General features: G+C 43.2%; 1 protein-coding gene across 6 annotated transcripts in view; it reads right to left on the bottom strand.

Annotated features, from left to right (window-relative positions):
* The window catches only part of COL18A1 (collagen type XVIII alpha 1 chain), a 156,520-nt gene that overhangs the window by 38,604 nt on the left and 95,675 nt on the right, over positions 1 to 22,241 (bottom strand). For 4 of the 6 annotated variants that reach the window (XM_083611263.1, XM_083611264.1, XM_083611262.1 and 1 more), the window contains 3 exons: positions 17,615 to 18,159; positions 9,402 to 9,485; positions 7,347 to 7,412 (listed from right to left, as the gene is read on the bottom strand). In XM_083611263.1, the coding sequence (XP_083467389.1) occupies positions 7,347 to 7,412; positions 9,402 to 9,485; positions 17,615 to 18,159 (695 nt within the window). The remainder of the gene's footprint in view (positions 1 to 7,346; positions 7,413 to 9,401; positions 9,486 to 17,614; positions 18,160 to 22,241) is intronic. The other 2 variants (XM_083611265.1, XM_083611260.1) reach the window with 1 other exon arrangement.

Here is a 22,241-nt window from a genome sequence, read left to right as displayed (position 1 = left end):
GAAACTAGAATTGTTCCCTGTAGTCGTGATGCTTAAGAGTGTTACAGGTTCAAAATCCTAATGCTGCTCGGCTACGGAGCTCATTTGGGTGATTTTGGACCAGTCACTCTCTTGCACCTCACAGGGCTACTGCAATTTGTTACAAAGTGACCTTTGTAAAGGAAGCCAGTGTAGCACAGATGTCCAACCCTGGTTACTGTGATTTGTTAAGGTGCTGGGAAGTGTAGCTCTGACGGCTAAACCACAGTTCCTTGTGCATAATTGTTTTTATTGAAAGATATACTCTCTACGATGGGACACGGGTGGCACTGTGGTCTAAACTACTGAGCCTCTTGGGCTTGCTGATCAGAAGGTCGGCGGTTTGAATCCCCACAATGGGGTGAATTCCCGTTGTTCAGTCGCAGCTCCTGCCAACCTAGCAGTTTGAAAGCACGTCGAAGTGCAAGTAGATAAATAGGTACAGCCCCGGCAGGAAGGTAAACGGCATTTCCATGCGCTGCTCTGGTTTTGCCAGAAGCCACTTAGTCATGCTGGCCACATGACCCGGAAAAACTGTCTGCAGACAAACACCAGCTCCCCCAGCCTGTAAAGCGAGATGAGCGCTGCAACCCCAGAGTCGTATGCGACTGGACTTAACTGTCAGGGGTCCTTTTCCTCTACCATTTTATACTCTCTACCCTCAGGAATATCAGCAGCTCTTCTTTGGATAAATATCAGCAGCTCTTTATGTGGATAAATAAATAGTTAAAATGTGAGTAAAATAAAAAGCACCCCTTGCGCATGTTTGTGCACACATGTGCATGCATACATTAACTCTTCCTTCAACGCAATATATGATGATGAGTCTTCACATAAAAGCTACTGAACATTTCTGTGACATGGCTTTCAGTATTGCAAGTTCTAAACATCCCTGCTCCAGAGATCCCTTTTAATGACATTATGTCATGAGTACAGGTTGTAGCTGGCTAACATCCACAAGAACCACCAACAAATAGGCATCCTTAAACACAGGAGGCATTAAGCAACACTCTGCTAGAACAGTGAATTCTGGGTCCTGCAACATTTGGGGCCAAACTCACAGAAAATTCTAAGGACAGAGTTGCTAAGCTCATTGCTAAACAAGAGCACATTCTGGGCAAACTGGCTGTTGTGCTCGTGAGTCTCCTGCCTTACATTTCCATTCATTATTAAGTTTGTTCAGAACTGATCCAAGCACAGTGGCTTCCAAGGACTAATCTGCAATGTATAGAATCAATTTTAAAATACCGTTATCATCAGTGTTGATTGAGTGACAGGTGCATGGCTGCATTTATTCCAGAAAAATTAAAGACGCACATGAAAGAATATTATCCCTGACTTAAGCCCTTGTATTTATTGATTTAACACTTCAGTCATGTTGGTCCAGGATTCTATATGCTGAGCAGAATCCAGGCTGGCTTCACAAAGTGTAAAAATATACTTTGAAAAAATAAACCTTGGGAAGGCCATTCTCTGCAATGAAGTGGTTGTTTTTGCAACTTGATCTTGCATTAGTTCTGGCTGGGAGGATGGCTCTTATCTCAAAGCCAGGCAGAGATTAATGGTAATCCCATGCAAAAAGGAAGGGAAGGAAAACTCTCAAGTTATCTAATTTTTGCAGGAAAACACACAAAGCAGCTGAGAAACGAATAGGCTCCAAACACCACCATCAGCTACCCTGTGGGGATATACTAGTGGTGATTTTAAAATGTATCTTTTTACAAAGAGCTGCATGAACAAGGAAGTGACACTACATTTCTGGGGACGCTGTTACCCATCTTTAGTAAGATACTTGGGTTAACAAGGAAGAGTGGCAAATTCAAAGCATGTGTTGTCAATGTGTGGCAAGAAACAGTATGCTACTGCAGAGGCTACCATCTGGGAGGAAAACGTTAGGGATCTCACAGAGAGCTGTAAAACATCCCCATGTTTGATGCGTAAACAGAATACAGACTCAACAAATTAGACATAAAGGGTATTTCAAAAAGACCTCAATTCCTGGAGTTGATGTCAAACATGGACTTATTTTGCAGAATAAAATTAGTGTGCAAAATGTGCTACATGGCAACATGAATGGGGGGGGGGGGACGACAAAACAGCAGGAACTAGACATTAAATTCCATCTGTGTCAATAATGCAAGTTTAAAACTTAATGGGGAAAGTATAATGCTGCACTCATGAGTTTCCCAGCTATAGGGTCTTAGGACCCTATTTCCTTAGGGGGAAATTGCTGCCTCTTACCAAAAACACGGCTGCCAAAATGTTAGCAAGTGTCACAGAGCGGTGTAGCTGCCCATCAGCAGATTTCCTACCATGGATCCTCCCAATATGAGGTCGTAGGTGAGGGGCACAGCTACACCTGTCTCAGTCCAAGGATCCAGACAGAAATGCCAGAAATCAAAGTCAGGACAGAGCCTGGCATAAGTAATTCCCTTTCCATTGACTCAAATGGGAACAATCTCATTTTGCCTCACCTGCTGCTGCCTGCCTCAGCTTGGAATGGCTTCGGCACTGTAGAGCTATGACTGATGGACCAGGACAGAGCTCAGGACCTCTGGATTCTAAGCCATGCAACTGTTCGGTAAATTATTTTAAAGCGTTAGTGATGCAGAAGATACACTGATTAAGGATCAAGGGGTTTGTGCAGTCTTGCTACAAAGCAATAAAGTTTGTTGCTACACAGAAGGAAGAAAAATCATTCCAAGCGCAAATATTTTTTGCCCACATCAATATGTTTTTTTGCAGAGACAAACACACAGATACTCGTCATCAGCCCAGAAAGGCAAGGTTTGCGGGTCTGATGGAAAAGGCTATTGGACTGCACTTAATTTGCCCATGTTTCCACATTTGCCTGTATTTCATCATCCAAAACGTTGCAATGGTGTGCCAGGAGCAAACACCCAACAATCTGCTCACATACACATTATTGCTGGACTAGTTCTGGGGGGGGGGGGAAACGACATTAACCATGATGTGGGTAATCAGATGTGGGCGAGACAAAGAGGAAATCCGAAGAAGTAGAAAGTTAGCAGAGTCTAGGATTATGTGACGCACCACTGAAAGCAGTCAGCAGCATGCCTGGTATGCTGTGCCTAGCCAAATGCTTGGAGGTTGCCAAAAGCCCAACAGCAGCGATCCTCCATTAGTAGGAAATGAGGAGTCCAGCTTGACCAGCTGCCTCAAAACATTATTGCCCTGGAAAAACCTCATATCCTCAGTCATACAGATGTCTAAGCTTGGACACATTATTTGGATTAGCACAAAGGGGCAAGTTTCCAGGCTGCACCGCACATCTGGTGGAGAGAGGATAACTAGCAGATCATCTCTGGACTCTTGAAATCTTCTTTCGGGTAACTGAAATGTACAATGCTTGAAGCTGTGGCTTTAGTGTATAGAAAAACAAAGAAACGCGTGGGTATACCATATTTACACTATATACACAGTGATAACACCAACTTGCAGCTCTCTTTGTTGAGAAACTTGCCAGCTTCATTCATATCCTGGCAATTGCTAACTGTTATTGTAATGTGCTGCACATGGGGAGTACCTGAAGACTCTTCAGAAGTTGTTGCCAGTAAAAATGACATCACCGCCATTGTGGCCGAACTTAGAATTTGGCTGAATTTAGAGAAGTGGGTGACACTGATAACTTTTCAAAACTGGCAACCTGTTTGCTTTCAAGCAAGATTCTGGACATTGGTTATCACTTATTAAAGCTTGGTGTGCACACTTCCTCCTCACTCTGTGCCTTCTGAGACTAGCCCTTCTTTATCCAGAAGTAAATGCAGGGGTCCAGGAACTTCCAGAAACTATCCAGAAGACAACAACAGTCTCATTCATTATGTAGTAGAAAATAAAACTCAAAGAGGGCTGGAATTAACTAACAAGTTAAATGCAAGGACTTGCACTAGTACAATGGGGCTTCTCCCCTCTCCTCCCTCTGTGTACCCCCATGCCCCCCAAACTGTCTCAGGGGAAAACTGAGAGAAGCTCCAGAACAGTATGGAGTGAGGAGGAATGATCCATCAGGCAAGCAGAAATAAGGTCTCAGGGCAGGTAACAGCAATTTAAAATTAAGTATTAAAACAAATTTAAACAAACAGAAGTCACAGAAAGAGGGAGTGTCACTCTAATCCCATTTTATCTTTTCCTCCACTGCCACCCAACTCTTCTCAGATGGGCAGTGTATTAATAATAAAATAACTTCTTCTTCTTCTTCTTCTTCTTCTTCTTCTTATTATTATTATTATTATTATTATATTTTTATTTGTTACATTCCCATTATTAATGCTAACAAATAATAGTAAGATCCCAAACCCTGGCCCCTTCCTACCCCTGCTTTGTCCATCCCTTGCAGATTCTAACTTCTCTGGACAGGAGCAACATCACTTTTCTTTTCCATAAAATGCTCAGCATACTGCTGTTGCTAAGTAAAATGGAAAGCAGCAGGAGGAAATCAAATTAGAACATTACAAATGTTCTAATTACACAGTACATAGATCATTATCTTATAAATGAAATAGCACACTGGATAGAGATCCCTTCCCTTGTTGAAATGACCCTTGTGTTAAGGCAAGAAGTTATAGCATGAAGTTACTTGCATGAGCAGAATGTGTGGGACAGTAAGAGGTGTGCATATGCACCAGAAAAAGTTTGGTTGGCATGTGCTGATCTTCCCTAGTTTTCCATTTATCACCACCCTGACCTCTTCAACTTAATACTACATAAAGAATCTCACCCTTCGCTGCTCAAAGGAAAAGCAACACTTATTTACCAGGTGTTCAAGGTTCCTTGTAGCTCTTATGTATGTTCTCCTTACAGCAGTACAGTTGTGCTTTAGAGGCAATTAGAAATTCAGCCCAGCTTCGGGTTTCTGCTAACTCAGCACAAGGTTAGCTGAAGGAGGAAGGGGGTCCCTGTCTTTGTGCTGGCTTTCTTTCCCCAAATATACACTTCCTAAGGGGAGTAAGCCAGATGTTTAAGGGAGTTCTCACAAAAAAACACATTTTAAACTTCTGAAGCTGGATTGCTATGGTTTGTATCTTTGACATTCAATAAGCAAATGTAGCAAATACAAAAACCAATTCGGTTGTCACCCAGCCACACTTTTCCTAAAGTCTACACCTCTTTGCCCTGTTTTCAAATTGGTCTGGGGCTGGGTATTCCCGCTTGTGATTTTTGCCTAAGATTTTACTTGGGGAGAGACCCCTGAAAACCTATGTTTTCCCATTCATTATTCCTGAAATCAATAGTTCGCTTTTTATGTTGTTTCCACCTTCAGCTCCACCTACCCATGTCAGAGTCAGAAAATCAGAGAACCTGAGAATCAGAAAGCCAGATAATTAGGCAATCATTTGGCATCCACAAAAGGAGCAAAGACCCTTTTGATACATATTATTAAAGACAGAAAATAAAGCTGTTTTTGGGACCATCACAACCAATCAAAGCAAACAAGGGGAACATGAACACGTTTTGCACATATATCATTTGATCACAATTCTATACGATCACTAAACAAGGAAAAGTAAAATAAAAAATTAAGCATGCAGAGAAAACCAGAAGCATGCTGCTCAAAGCTAGAGAGGCAACTGGAAAAAAAATATCCTACAGATACAGAAAGAAGGAAAGGAGGTGGAAGCAGACTGCCCCAACCCAATTCCCAGGTTTAGAATAGGGTTTTCTGTGGACTGATGTCTGCTCCAATGCAGCAGTAAATAGTGGGTTTTCCCAGGGAAAGTGGAGGGACAAAAACCAAAAGCAAAACACCTCTCTTGGACCCACGATAATAGATTGATACAAAATACTAGAAACCAAAGGACAAACGAAAGTGTGGATGAACCCTAAATGTCATGAACTGGCAGGACGATGGGGAGGAGGAAGAGGATCCTGACAAGGGGTATAGCCAGGACTGGGACATGTCAGGGCAAGCTGGGGATGGGGAAGGAAAAGATGGTGTAGGAAGTACTCACGGGGTGACAGAGGATGGTGAGGAGGTGGGGGCCAGTGCACAGGAACCAGAGCAGCAGGACCCCTCACCAGAGCCAGAGGGGTCCCCGGCTCCATGATCACGGCAGGCTCGGAGGCATAGGGAGCAGGGAGGAAGATGATCTTGGAGACTGAAGCAGGCAAGGACCCACAGCCCAGCTCACTAGCTGGCCAGGTGGGACTCGCTAGGTCTGGGAGAAGGTGTGTGATTCCTCAGCTGAAGCAGGTGAGGGTCACATGACTCTTTAAGCTCAGATGCTGCCATCAACATGCAGAGTATAAAAGGGCAACAGAGGGGAAGTGTCTGCTCAACTGCCCATGTTGATGGGCCTTGACTTAGACGGGACTGTGCTTGCGAGGGGCTCACCTGCAGGTGCCATGATCCCTGGATCAGCTGCAGAGGCAGGAACCTAGTCTGACTGAACCTTGGACTTGTTGGCCTGCCAGACTGCATGCTAGCATCTGCTGTGGGATCATGCCCTCCAGCAGGACATGCCGCCAGGTACCCTGTGGTTTAGGGCACTAAGAAAGATATCAGCTCAGAAAGGGTCTCTCTTTCTCAGCTTTGTTTTTCTAGTTCTAGTGCACCTTCAGTATCACTTTTACCCCCCCCCCCCGACTTCTGCTGCATGAACTAGACTGAAAGATAGCAAAGTGCCATGTACCATGGGACAGGACAGAAGAACAGAAGGCGTCAACTAGATGCCTATTGGCCAACTAGATGCCTATGGGAAGCCCCAAAGTGGCACTCTCCCCACTTGCGATTCCTGGAAACTGGTGTCCACAGGTATGTTGCCTCTGACGGTAACCTTAATCATCTCACACATCCTTGCTTTTTATCTTCTTCTGTATATACTGATGCCACACACTGCACAGCTGTAGGTTCTAACCACAAGGTAACAGACAAAATAGGTAACTTTCTGCTGTCGTCGTGGCTAGAGGTGGTTCTTCTTTGCTACACTACACATCTTTTGCATTTCCCTGCTGGAAATGTAGTAACACTGACACAAGTGATCGAGTAGTTCATAAGGACCACTTTTCTTCCTCTGCCTCCAGCAGCTCCATACTTGTGGCAAATGAGTCATCCAACTCGCTCACCACAAGTGGATGCTACTACTTTGCGGAACATTATCAATTTCCTCGGTGTGGGTTTGAGTGGTGTCGTGCAACGAGACCACCCATTTGTCACAACCAGAGCATAAAAGTGAATAATAATAATAGGCACCCCGTATGCATCAACCCTAACAGCAAGGATAACTCACACAAGGATTTCAGAAAGTACATTTGAGCATGGAAAGTTAAGGCAAGGCAGAGGAACATCAGGAACACGGACTAGAACTTACCTTTACCTTTTCCTTTTCCGACGGCTGTGGCCTTTCTTCAGCTCCACTTCCACCATCTCCAGATATCTAAAGAGGTTTTTGTTTAAATGAAGGATAAAGGTAAGCAGAGGATGCAAATGAAGGATGGTTGAACTCACTTGATTAATGCATTCAGTACAGCATAGTCAATTGTTTCCCTGAAAAAAAACCCCTATGGAATGCAATAGCCAGGCTAGAGCATAGCAACAGAAGTTTGATGTAAAAATATATCAATGTGCCTGCACCATATGCAGAAAACTAATCCTCAAGCAACATTCAGCTATTGTGAAGTGGTGTCTTCTCTCAACATTTATGGAACCCTTTTCTTCTTACAAGCTTACCTCTTCTCTTAAGTGGGCAAGGAGGGTCTCTGCTATAGGCTTCTATCCCTGCCAACCAGGTTAAATCAGCAGCGGCAGGTGGGTGACAGAGCTTTTTAACTATTCTCTTCCTATGGCTCACCCTCCTGCAGGAACCCATTGCCATCAGATGTTTCTGGGTTTCTGGGGGCAAACGAAGATGGTTTTTTCAAGGCATTTAACTGAATGGTTTCCTAAGTTGCTTGGGTTTTATGATAAAATATCTTAGTGGCAGATACAGTCTGTTAAACTTGTAAGCAGCCTCTGTTTTAAAGAAAAGTGGCATAGAAATTCATTGCATAAACAAACACCACTGCAGTCTTGCTCTTTGTTGACTTTAAGATGAGAAATATTTTAACTGGCCAATGGAAATACTAACAAGTGAGGACCTGGAAACCAAATAGTTTAATCCAGTGAGCACACTACTTTCTATGGTCTAATAAGAGAGTAGAAATTTTCAAAAGGGTCCTCAATCTCTCAAAAGCACAAATCTTCTGATTTTGCAATGACTTCCTGGGATTTGTGAATCAAGTCCCAAGAGGTTCCTCTTCACAGTAAGGGATTCCTATACATTATTCTGGCATAACAACTCCTTAATTTACTTCATCCTTCTCCTTCCATGAAAGGAAGGCGGGTCGTTTTGACTACGTGGGAGGCACATATACAGTGATACCTTGGTTTACAAACTTAATCTGTTCCGGAAGTTCATTCTTAAACCAAAACATTCTTAAACCAAGGTGTGCTTTCCCATAGCAGTGGGGGACTCAATTTACAAACGGAACACACTCAACAGGAAGCGGAACATGTTCTGCTTCCAAGGCAAAGTTCACAAACCAAAAACCTACTTCCGGGTTTGCAGCGTTCTTAATCCAAGTTGTTCATAAACTAAGCTGTTCTTAAACCAAGGTACCACTGTACCAGAAAGAATGCAAAAGGGAGAAACTAGTTCTCAAAATTGGCAATAATTAAGGTTTATTACAGCTCAGTGCATTTCAGAACAGAAGTTCCTTCTTCAGAAGTTACTTTAAACTTCTGCATTCTATAGACTATCCAGAGCAGCTTGCACAAATCCTACTGCCTATCTGGCACCATGCGGTCTGACTTTGTGGTGTCAGATAAACCACAGCATTGTGAGAGTCTGCCAAACTGAGGGTTTATTTATTTTTTAGTGCAGTTTATAAGCCTGCCCTTTATCACATAATCCCAGGACAAGGTATACGTCATAAAAATAACAAAGAAATAGCAAATATAAAACCGTAACACATACACACAAAAACAATGAAAAATAAAAACAAGGTGAGACTGGCTAGCCTCTTACCACTCCCTCCCAAAAGCCTGGCTAAAGAGGTATGCCTTCAGAAAATACTGATCTAGACTGATTATTGATCTGCCACAAGGAGAAGATCGAAGGTTTCCACTTCAAATTAACTGCAGTTTAGCAAATTATCTGAATCCTAAACTGTGGTATTATCTCAACTATTTTCTGTGAAGTTTCTGTTAAGTTTCATAAGCAATAGTTTTTGAATTTGGCTTGTTTCCACTAACCATAGTTAAGATTAACCACATCTTCTCATACTGCTAAATTATGGTTTCGTAGCAGTATGTCTGAACCACCCCAATATACGACAGCTTTAATATGGTCAAATCCTGAGCCACTTACCATATCAGAATCACTTACCATATCAGAATCATCATCATCTTCCTCACACTGGACATCAGCTGCGTGAGGATCTCCTTTCACTTTCAATTCTGCAATTACACCCTACGAAACCAGAAACACAGGCATCATTACCTTTTTAGCTTCCATGAAGCAGAGAGCACCACTCCCATTTGTGGGGGAGTACAACCCTGAGGCCTGCACCCTAATGATTGATTACATTTCCTACTTGATTATAAGCCAAGACTCATTTCCAACACAGACGCAGCTTGCTCATATTTCCAATGGCAATGGCTCTATTCCACAGAGTCCCCCTGGCACAAGCTGCAATGGTTGTTGTATCACTTCTAATTAAAGCGAACAGTTCATTGATCTCTCATTGCAGACCAGAGATATCCCGCCTACGCTGATCAAAACTTTAGCATCCAATGTAAATTATTTAAGGCAGGAGAACAAAAACCATGTGGGAAGGAGGTTGGCAAGTAATGTCCCTTGTGGCAGAGGGATGGGCTTTATATTTCTTTCTGGTCTCTTAAAAATCTATGGTTCTTTCTAATAAGGTTTTGGGGTGGTCAAGCACACAGATTCAGCATTCCCAGGACCCACAAGTCTCATATGAACTATCATTTTTTCCCCTGAATCTTTGCAGCCTGAGAAGCAAACCAGCAGCAAGCTGTATCATGTGGAGTGGTACAGAGTTTCTGTCTGTCTGTCTGTCTGTCTGTCTGTCTGTCTGTCACACACACACACACACACACACGGGGGGGGGGGGTAATGTCTAGTGTGGCAACCCAATATCTGAATGCTACAATGTTCACACCTGCCTTACTTGCCTCAGATACATTCCAAAGGCTGCACCGTGTTTTGCAATGCCGATCACGAGCAGCTGTGGGCATGTAACATCCTAACCACTTAGGTCCTGGGCACACATGCAGATCTTAGGAGTTAAGAATGAACTAAAAGACAGTTTCATTCCTTTATGGTCTAGTTTATAAAAGCAGTTTTAACAACTTTATTCCATCATTTTTGACAGATAGAGAATTACGAAAGAAAGAAAGAAAGAAAGAAAGAAAGAAAGAAAGAAAGAAAGAAAGAAAGAAACTTCTGGAAGGAATGTTTAGAGGAGAAATGTGAACATTTTCTGTCCCCACCACATACTGTTACAGTGAAGCTGATGCCCCCATTCACCCAGCTCACATTTGTCAGAATCCAAAGCAAACCTAAATATTTTAAATATGTGGGGAGACACTAGCTTTCCCCCTTAAACAAATATGCGACTCATGCCCATAACTGAGTTTGAGATAAAGCTACACTTCAAATCAGGCTGATGGGTACCACTAATAATTACATTGCAGTGTGATCACTGGTTCCTTGCTTGAGTTGAACCTTTGCTCTGCAGGCAAAGAGGTGATGACTTGTTCCTATGCAGCCCTATAATGTGATTCATATTTTGTGATTCATCAGCCTGTTAGACAGACAAAGGGGTGGCTTTTAGGCAATGTCAGTTCTCCAGAGCCAAGGGGTGGGGTGAGGGATGCATCTTCTCCAGGCACAATTAAAAAAAGATCATCTGTTAGATGAAACTCTACAGTGGATTCATTCCATCTGAGTTTACAATTTGGAAGGAAGCTGAGAGCACAGCGTGACCATCAGCCAACAAGCTGCCCCTTAAATCTAACAGAACATTCCTGCTCTAGCCTGCCGACTGAGCCAATTTAATGGGGGTCACTGACAAAAGCCACAGAGGAGGACAAGATAAAGTTTTTACCCAAAGTTCTATGTGTGCAGCTGCCCCTTCAAAGCTATTCTGCAGTAGACTCTCAAAGGTTTTTTCATAACACAGAGAGCATGCAAACAGGAGTGATCTCCCTGCCATCTTCCATGCTTGCAAAAGCCAACCAACTCCCTCATTTGCAGGAAAACAGCCTGTCCCGTAACTCAAAAGCATATTTCAGTAAACTGTTACAAATGCATGCACCCACACACATTCTCTGCTTTAATTTGTGCAGATCACCTTTGCTTCCCTCAGCCTCTCTGGTGGCTACTGAAATTGCTTACATAGAGATTGCTTTCAACAAAAATTATGAACATTTAGGAATAGCGCAGATCAGCAGATTCCATCCTAACTTCTGAGAATTGAAGCAAACCAAGGCTTTTGGTGAACAGCAGATTGATCGGTCTTACATCAGCTAAGAACCAATGACACACGTTCCTTTCTTTCCTGTTTACATGCAGCAATGGTTTTAATGAGGCATGTGTGGTAAAAAAATTAGTTGCAAAGAAATATTGCTAAAAGCTCCAGGTATCTCCACTACCAGTTCACTACTGCCTCTTCGCCAGTGATGGATCAGAGGACTTACAATGCTGAATCTTTCTATTCTCCTGACTTGATGGCTCTAGATGATGGATAGCCAAGGTAGTACCAATTTTGTGGTACAGCAGTGCTTTAATTTGGTCTCAGGAAACCTGAAATCAAATCTCAGCTCAGAGAGCCTTTAGAAAGGAGCAGTCTTTGAAGACCCATTTATGCAATGGCTTGAGTCAAACAAACATCCAAAGTGTGATTTGGAGGATAAATCGAGGTATAGTGGATGTGACTGTGGTCTAGGGGGTGTTAGAGGAGGGGTGGCACCTCTGATGGGGGACATGATGTCGTCCTTCTGGGGTAGTTTGTCCACCTTTGGTCCCCACCCTGCACCCAGTTCTCACCTGCGGCTCCTAGAAAATGTCAGCATGCAACAGCAGCCATACCCAGGAAGCGGATTCAACTGGCTGGATAAACTACATGAGGGTAGCTGTGGAGTTTCAAACCCTTGGCAAGTTTGGGACTTCCACCGCATGCAAAGACAGGCTCCAGCAAACTGAGTGGACGAGACCAATAGTGGGTCCAACAGTCATAGTATAGATTCTGATGTTGAATACAGTAGATGAGCAGAATTGAAGGAGGCAGTCAACCACTCCTCACACTTAGCTCATATTTATCATTGGGGAGCCAACAGCAGCACTGCCTTTTCTTGATCATGTATGAAACAAGAACTATAAAGCACCAGCATTCTAAAACGGTCTTACATTTAAAGACTGCCACTAACCCTTTCTCCTTGCCTTTTTGATAGATACCAATTTGACACAGCCACAACTCTGACCCCCTCCCTTCCTTTCCCATACGTGTATTATGCTCCTGCCAGTAGAAGTGAACACTTCTATGCACAGTGAGATCTTCACCTGGGAGACTGCCAGGCCTTTATGTTCAAGTGCAGGATTTACGTACCTCACCTCACTGTAAATACACTACACAATACATCATCACCTCATGCTCTTGGGGCAAGAGAGTAGAAACAGGAGGCAGGCAAGGACAGGTCAGAAGCTTCAAGTAGCTGCACGACCAAAAGTGGGGAGAACAGACAAACAAGGTGCTCTTATTCTTAAGAGAGAGCAGTTAAGGACAGGACAGCCTTCTGTGAAGAAATCAGGAAAACAATTTATTGTGATCTCTCTAAAATCCTCCCACTGCTCATCATTCAAATCTTCATTTTGAGGGTGAAGAGAACAAGGAAGGTACTGGCGGAAACAAGGTGCAGCAGTTATTATGGAGCACATGGGCCAGCTTTGGGTTTCTCATAATCTTTTGCAAGGGGGAAATATTCACAAGCCCCTTTGATTACCTTTTTGGTATGCTATTCACTGTCTCCCTGAAACTGGTCCTTTCCTTGATATGTAGCACTGGCTAACAAAACAACCTCAAACAAACCATCACATGCTTGTTCCAGAAGCAATTCCAGACACACCATAATATTATAGGCAGCACAATGTTATCACATTCAGTTCTGCAGGAATGTCATAAAAGCTTTCCGATGATGTTATGTAGCCAAATCAAAATGAAGGCAATGTTTCTTGACCTCACTTCTCAGCAGGTTAAGTATGTTCACCCGGCTTTGCAACTCCTATAAAAACTTGTAACAAGAAAAAGAAAGAGGTGCATTTCATGGGAGAATGGGGCTAAAGGTGGGTTTTTTGTGAAACATACCCTGCTGTTTCAAGTCAGCACTAGGCCAAGGGCGTTTTAAAATGTATACCGAAGTCCAAGTTCCCAATTTTTCTTTTAAACATCTGGATTTCAGAGCCTATGTATGGTTATGTTTTCCTGACTAGGATTTGAAGTTTCTTTCTATGCCAAATCCTTGGTCTCAAGAACAGAGAGTGATCAATATTAATTCCCTTATTTTTCCCACTCTAAAGGAAGAAAATGCTGCATGTGTTTATAAGCTGTAGAATCTTCTCGACAATCTTTCATCCATTAGCTTTGTTAGGATGCTACTATTTGTTTGCATTCCTGAAGATAATCCACACTTCCTTAGCATTTATTTAGTCTTTGCAACTACTGTATACATCTGAAGCACAACAAATTCTTTCCTAAAAGTTCAATCCCAAACATATATGCCCTGTCTGCATGTAATGCTAAATGATGTTTTAGTGGCATGAAGACAAGCCACAGTGAGCCTTAAGCTCATGTGCACCTCCATACACATCCTCCAGTGTGGCGGTGAAGATGAGATTGGAAGCTTCCAATTCCAGTTTAGGTTAACCATGGTTTAACATTCCATCCAAATCCTAAACTGCAATTAATCTTAACTATCATTGTGAAACTTAACTATCAGTGAAAACAAACTAACTTCATAAACTGTGATCCGAAGTTGACTTGTGGTAGGTCAACCCACAATTCACTGTGATGGAATTGAATATTCCGGTTCACATTGGCTCAATCCAGATATAATGACAAACCATGGTTTAACTTTAGCAACAAGCCTGCATGAGCCACAGGCTCACATATTACCTGCTTCACTGGGAAGGGGGGTAAAAACTTCTATGAACATAGAACAAGCTATGTCTAAACTCAAGGAACTGAGGCTCATTCTAACTGGCATCTCACTGGCATCCTGCACAAACTAGTATGAACCCCATGTAGTACTGACTGTGCCCTTCAACAGTGTTGGATGATATGGTATCACCCATCGCATCAGTGCATCAACATAAACATATTACCCTGCAACACACAACACACCAATGTGAGGGCATTTCAGGTAGAAATAGAAGCTAAACTACTTCTGATGGAGGGTACCAGTCATACCTGAACCAAGTAAAGAGCGTAGCTGAACCAAAGCATCTCTTATGGAATTAAAGAAACCCTTAACTTTCCAAATGTAGACTGCTTAAATGAGGCTGCACATGCCTTCTGCTGTACCCCAAGTGAAGTGGCAATATCTGTCTTTGTGTGATGCAGATTCCCTATGTAAGCCTTCACTGGTGTGTGTGTGTGTGTGTGTGTGTGTGTGAATGTTGACCACACCCTTTTGCCTCAAATGATTTCGTCTCCCTCCAAGCTAAAAGGGGCTCCATTCTCCACACATCCAGAAAAGAAAAGATGGCATGGGAACCTGGGTAGCACCTAACTGGGAAAGAGTCCCTGAGATAAACTTTGTACATTATATAGAGTTGGAATTGCTGCTTTTGAAAGGTAGGTGCACAAAGACTCGAGGTGGGGGGATAAATAAACCGCATATTTTGAAACTCTTGATTTACACCAGATCCACAGTACTCCAAACAACCTCTTCAGAAAGATTTCTAAATGGATAAACATTCACTGGCACAGCTCTAGAGTAAAACTAGTCATCATCTTTGAAAACACGCAAAAACGTGTGTACACTCACAGGGGTCAAGCCTATTTTTGTATTTTCCATCCAAACCCTGTTGCAGGCCATGGATGACTCTAATCCTCTTCTTGACCCAAGACGAAGTTACCCTTAGACTTATTACGTGAAATGTTTCCCCATCTGGAGTCTGATTTTACGCTCACAGGCAGGATGCCTGGGACAGGGAGGGTAATGAGTTGTGTTCTAATCGGTCTGTTTTGCAGATGGTGCAAAATAAAAGTTTCCTCCCGATTTTGTTTTTTGAAACAAACCAGAGTTGACACATATTTTCAAAAATCATACTTGCTGGCATTTACTGCTCCCTTGCTCTTTCCAGTAAATAAATTAGTCTCCCATTATGTCTCATCAAATGTTTTTGTACTGCTTTTGTACTGTACTGTAAGAGGAGTCTTGTTGGATGAGACCAACGGCCCGTCTAGTTCAGCATTTTGTTCCCACAATGGCCAACCCGATGCAAGCAGGACCTGAGTGCAATAGCATTCTCCCCACTTGTGAATGGTATTCAGAGGCATACTGCTTCCCCACAGTGAGGACAGAACATATGTAAGCATCATGGCTAGTAGCCACTGATAGCCTTGTCCTCCATGAATTCATATAATCCTCTTTTAAAATCATCCAAGTTGGTGGCCTCTACTACTTCTCATGGGAACAAATTCCACAGTTTACCAAAGTGCTATGTAAGAACATGTAAGAACTTCTTGTTCAGTCACCTGCAGCTACTGTTTCACATTCCTCCTGCATTCTGGTAGCAGCGGTCTAAAGAAAGTATCTGTTGTGTGTATCCCATATGAATATCCACATCTGTTACTGAGTGGGCAGGGAAAACTGCTCCCCAAGGCAATCTGTGCTGAAAAGCAGCAAAAGCAGCATTTATCACGTTTTCTAATCAGTTGTCAACAAGGCTTGGGTAGAAATACCCCATGCTTTTGTCTGCAGACATCAGCTGTAGAAAATTCTGGTCACCCTCCTCCACCACCACCACCCACAAAAGAAGAATGCAGCAATGGATTTGATCTCAGTGGGGAGGGCCAAGTACGAATCACAGGGGTCACTAGACTGACAAATTAAGCCAGTGTCTGGAAATGAACTTGATGGTGAAAAATGTTAATTACTTCCCCTTTGTTTTTCACTCTGGATGATACACTGGAATGATTATTCAGATTCAATTTTAAAGCTCTTCTCAAAGTTAACAAAAAAATCTCTTTCCGCAAGAAGGATAGACTTCAAAAGACAGACGAAGTTGCCACTGTCACTTATAAGTACTGGCTATAATCACTTCCATATATTCCTCATCAGATTCTTCACAGTGGCAATTCATTGGGTTGTTGTTGTTGTTGTTGTTGTTGTTGTTGTTGTTTTTAAAAAAGAAAAATCGAAATATCTTTCAGTGTTCCTAGATAGATGTGCATAATGAGCATATAGGTAAAGGGACCCCTGACCATTAAGTCCAGTCGTGGCCGACTCTGGGGTTGCAGCACTCATCTCGCTTTATTGGCCAAGGGAGCCGGTGTACAGCTTCCGGGTCATGTGGCCAGCATGACTAAGCCGCTTCTGGCGAACCAGAGCAGCGCACGGAAATGCTGTTTACCTTCCCACTGGAGCGGTACCTATTTATCTACTTGCACTTTGACGTGCTTTCGAACTGCTAGGTGGGCAGGAGCAGGGACCGAGCAATGGGAGCTCACCCCGTCGCAGGGATTTGAACCGCCGACCTTCTGATCGGCAAGTCCTAGGCTCTGTGGTACAGGCAAAAAAGTTTTTAAAACCACAAAAATCAAAATTTCTACAAACTAACCTACATTCTGCAGCTGAAACATCCAGGAAATCATATTCAGTAACATTACACTACTGAGCTAACTTTGGTCTGCTGAGGCTGCCAAACATGGGAACTAGACTATCTGTCAGCTGCACAAAACACACATATATACAGACAGTTCTCCAGAAAATGAGATAATGATCATGCATGCTGAATTTGATCTATATCAAATCAAAGGAAACCCACACACAGGTTAAGAACCTCTAGTTAGACTAGAGGCTCTTTTCCATGCTCTGGTGAGGTCCTTGCGTGCATAAATAAGAGAATGGGCAAATTCTCATCCCAAAATAAACAGAAGCTTCTATAAAAAGCAGTGAGTGATCCCACAACAGATCAATGCCCAGGAGATGTCTGGTAGGCTTGCAAATTAATAATTCACTGGGGAAAACCTTACTATTCTTGTATCTCTGAATTGCCATCTCCTTACTGGGCCTCTTTTCTCACTAGTAAAAGGCAAATGCAGATGGGAAATTAGAGGATGAGGCAGCCTGAGTACAAGACCAAGGAGAAAGCTCCTTGATAGAAACTTTGGGTAAGCCAACAACATGTCAGCGGATTTTTATTTTTATTTTGCTTGTTCCCACTTCCTTGGTCTACTGAATCACACAAGGCCAAATTATGTATTTCAACACTCTCTGTACACTGTGAACTCACATCAGCCTGTGACCATTTTCACTGAAAATAATACCTTGGTGTAAGTCCATGCTCACCTGGTATTTATCGGGATCAGCTCCTCCAGCTTGTGCCACAAAAAGCCCTGAGCCATCTTCCAGCTCCATCTCATCAGGCGAGCGTTCAAAACGGACCCGCTCAAACTCCTCGCAGTCTATGTAGAGAACGACTTCCTCATCCTCCACACTGATGGCAAAGCGAGTCCACTGATTGACTAGGGAAGGCACTGTGAATGCAGCGGCAGCATAGGAGTTCTGAGAGCCAGGCTCCGTATAATAGAAGATGATCTGCTGTTTTCCATCTTTCACCTCTGATAGCTTCACGCCAACATAAATGATTGACTGGGAGGCATCCGTGATAGCAAAAAGGACCCCTGCTTTGTCTGTGGTGGGCTGCACATGGAACAAGAGCGAGAAGTCTCTGTAAAAAGGGCTGGGGAGGTGGTAACGTGCCACTTGTCCAGTGTTGGCATCCAGTCCAAACACATAGCCAGGGCTGTTGTCTGGGCCATACACTTTGGTTATCTGGTCTGGTGGGGGATCTCCAATCAGCTCCAAGAGGCCAACTTCTGTGCTGAAGTTTTCTGGTGAAGGGGAAAAAAGGCATTTCAGAAATAAGCAAGACACTGTTGTTCAGTACAGTATGGATACATTCATATAGGAGAGCCTTCCAAGTATCAGTGATGTGGCTCAAATCCACATTGAAAGGCAGAAAACTGTGGACTGGACCCAACTAAAGACCCACTAGTGTAGGGCCCTCTAATTGCCCCCCCCCCGTGCCCTCGCTAAATCTGCTCCAAAGGGTTGAAAGGAAAACCATATGAGATTTAGGAGGTCCACGGGGGGGGGGGGGGGTGTGACGTTCCACTGTGCAGCCAAAACTGTATACATTGGCAGAACTGTTTAGCTGGATACCTCCCTATCTCTCAAAACAAGTATGCAGCGTACATCACAGTGCAGGTAAGAATGCACACCTAATAAACATATTTTAGGATCAAGCCTATTCTCTTGACTGTAGATTGTTTTAAATGCTTTTAGTACTTTATTTTTAAATTGTTGTAACCCACCCAGAGACGTCATGGTGAAGGGTGGGAAAGAAATGTAAACCGCCACCAACTATCTTCAAGGCAGCTTATGCCTCCAGTTGCAAAGCTGAACTAAGGAGCCATCGCACTTACACTTAGCAGCAATAAACAATTCGCTAGAAAGCGTCAACAATGGTGAGCTCAGTACCATAACTCAACAACCTAAGTCTCTCGGATCCTGAATATTTTCAAGGAATAAAATACTGTATGATCACAACATTCTGCTTCCATGTACTTAAAGAGTGTCTGGCTTCAAGTACCTATCTGAGATAATAATTTCAAAACACACTTTTTTGTACACACACAAGAATGGCCTAAACAGATATGCTCATTAAATGCTATATATGCAGAAGGCATGTATGCATGAGCCCACTACATTGTGCCATGCTTTACTGCATGGAAAACCTGCCATCTTGAGCGAACCAGCTCTATTTTCCTTCTTGGTTTACTTCATGTTTCAAGAACTCAGAACGGCTGTTCAATTTATCACCACTCCCAAAAAAAACCCACCCCGAACAAACTAAACACAGTTCAACGATTTGGTTTTTATTAGGGAAGCTTTCACTAGATGAATAAAGTTGCCTCTGTAATGCTTTGGGGAAGAATTTGCCCTATGACGAATTCCATGATTATTATAGCTTCATAAAAAAAATATTGTGAAATTTTAAATGGAAGCCTATGGGCAAGCTTTAAAAATGTAGAGTGGTTAATATGAGTTTTGACCTCCATCCAGGGGGGTACCTAGTGGTTGGCTAGGTTGGCCCCTGCCATGGGTGGGCACAAAAATCGTGAAGAAAGACAAAGAGAGCCAATGATTGCCTAGGGGGCAAGGGATGGCAGGGGTGCCAAGGGCACAAGGGAGCCTAGGTACGTCTCTGGCTCCATCCTATGCTATCTTTTGGATTGTGCAAAGAACATTTTACTAATCAGATTACAGCAGCACAACAGCACAGATGCATTAGTTTAGCTGATCTGTTTTAGTTACCCTGAGAGGTTGCCCATGGCATTAATTTAACAAAGCACAATGGAACAATTAGAAAAGCTGGGTGACTAGGATTACAATAATTCATAACAATTGTACATTCTTATTAGACATAATAGCTGCTGTGATACACGCATGCATCAGCAGAAATCAAAGAAAATGTGTGTGTTTTCTTTAGAACTTTTCCCACTCATAAGTTATTACACTCAAATCAATCAAGCTAAAGGTCATAAGGTTAATTGTTTAGCATTTCTTCAAACAGGTGACAGCTCTACAAAAAGTGTGTGTGGTATTGGCAATTTTGAATGGTGAATGTTCACTTAAATGTCAGGATCCCAGCAATAAACGTAGAACCAGGAATGGCCCCCAACCTCTGCATTTACTGCAGAAATGCATGTCCATTTATACAGTACACATATACCGTTCACTACTGATAGTACATTTTGTTGTAGCATATTCTAAAACAAATTAAATGTGAATCTGCCCTGGCATTCTCTTGACCAAAGGCTCACAAAAACTTGGAGCCAGCAATGCCTTGGAAAAAGCAAATTTAAGCTGAACAGCCCCTCTGTTCTTCCTCTTTCTAGGCAGCTATTTACATTTCAATTAGATTACTGGTACTTAAATACATAATAAGCCACCCAACCCATGACACGATCCTTTTCTTCAATGCAATTCAGATAATACAACCAGTGTATGGACTGTCTACAGGCCATTCCCTGGCGTTTTTGTGACAGCATGGGCCGGAAGACACAAAGGGCATGGCCCATTATGAGAGATAATGCAAATCATGAATGCAAGTAGCTTAATATGTTGAGAATAAAGGGATTACTTTAAATCATTTTAGTAAAATACAGAATTATTAGCATGAGTTGTGCCATGGCCCTATGTGTTTATCAGTCACCCAAGTGCTTTTGCTCTCACTCACTTCCAACCAAGGCCAACACTACATATTTATGACAAACTCCCCCATATTTGTCTCATAATGGTGATGTTGAGACGAGGGGAGAGAAATTGCAGGGGGAAATGCATAACTGGGTGGGGCTTGTAACCCTTCTCCCACTTGCCAGTACTGACTTCTGTAGGCTGCTTACCCTTGATGGACTTTGGGGAAGAGAATAGATCCAGTATTTGTAAGGGAGAATTGGTAGGAAGAATTCAGTACATAATTAAGCAGTCTGTAACATGTGTGTTGTCAACTAAATATTTGGAATATGGCCCCATTCAAGAGAAACAGCTATGACCCAGGCAGCTAGCTCCTGGACAGCTGACAAAGCGGTGTGACCTAGTTGGAGAAGTTAATTACTACTCTGTGAAGGCTCCCAAACCTCAGCAAAAATAAAGTTTGTTCTACCGTGAACTCGGCTCTTAGTGAGTTTCTACATCCACAGCAGCAGGAGGCAACACACAGCCCTCCTGGTGTTCAGCCCTCTGCTCTCACAGTGGACAACCAGCGGAAAGCCTGAAAGCATGCCACAATCACAAACAGCAAGTGTTATTCAGAGGCATATTGCTTCTGGAGTAGTGCACAGCCACTCCCAATATTGCTTTGGCAAATTCATACATACGAACGTGCGTCCTTTAAAATGTGTGTGACAGGCTTCAGCCAAAGTTCCAGGGCATAAAATATAAAATACAATAGCAATGATGAACAGCAGCAGCTAAAAACAACCACACCAGGCAAAATAAAACTGTTTTAGCCAGTGCCCAAAGGGCAAAAATTCCTTCCTGTGATAGGAATCTATCAAAAAGGTCCTCCTTCTCTCCGGTCACCACCCACCTCTCCTCAGATGGTGGTGGTACCCAGAGGACAACCTCTAAAGATGGCACTGCATGGGCAGATTGATACAGGAACAGCTGCCCTTCGGATAGCTGGGTCCCATGCTGTATGAGCCTTTAAAGGGGAAGAACCATGGCACCAGATCGTGCACCAACGAAGCAATCTGAAGCAGCCTGCCTCAGGCAGCATGCTCCACAGGGGCGGGGCAGGGAGATCCTGACCACCACAACCATGCTGCCGCCATTGCATCTCCACTTCTTTTCTTCCAACTGTCACCCTTCTCTGGCCTCAGTGGCAGCAGCTTCTGACTTGGCTTTGGGTAAGCTGAAGACACAGCCCAAAGTCAAAGCCAAGGAGTGTAGCAGCAACACTCTGCAGAACGCTCCCTTTTCACCAAGACTCTCAGCACAAAGGGGGCATTCCTGCAGAGCGGCTGCATTGCCCCTGGTCTCCTCCCACACTGCTGGGGCACATGCCTGGATTTGGGTGTGGGGGCAGCAGTGCTTCCTGCCAAAAGGTCTCTGTCCACCCCCTGGGAAGCACCTACATTTTTAATTGCCATTGGAAGTAGACTGGGAGCTAGCGAAATTCTTGAAGTACTGGCAACGTGTGTTCGCAATGGCCAATCCCAGTATGTAGCCCGCTGTACTTTAAAATAAGTTAGCAGTTTCCTGGCCATTTCCAAAGATAGTCCCAAATACACCACATTACAGTTTACAGTAGTCAAGGCAACTTAATCCAATCTTGCCCTGAGCAATTGGTTTGAATATTGCACTTCATTTTTCCTTATACTTCCCATGGATTTATATTTCCTTACTG

This window comes from Podarcis filfolensis (assembly GCF_964270895.1).
Source record: "Podarcis filfolensis genome assembly, chromosome: 1".
NCBI lineage: Eukaryota > Metazoa > Chordata > Lepidosauria > Squamata > Lacertidae > Podarcis > Podarcis filfolensis.
The sequence above is the reverse complement of the archived record's forward strand: the minus strand, read 5'-3'. Positions and strand labels throughout refer to the sequence as shown.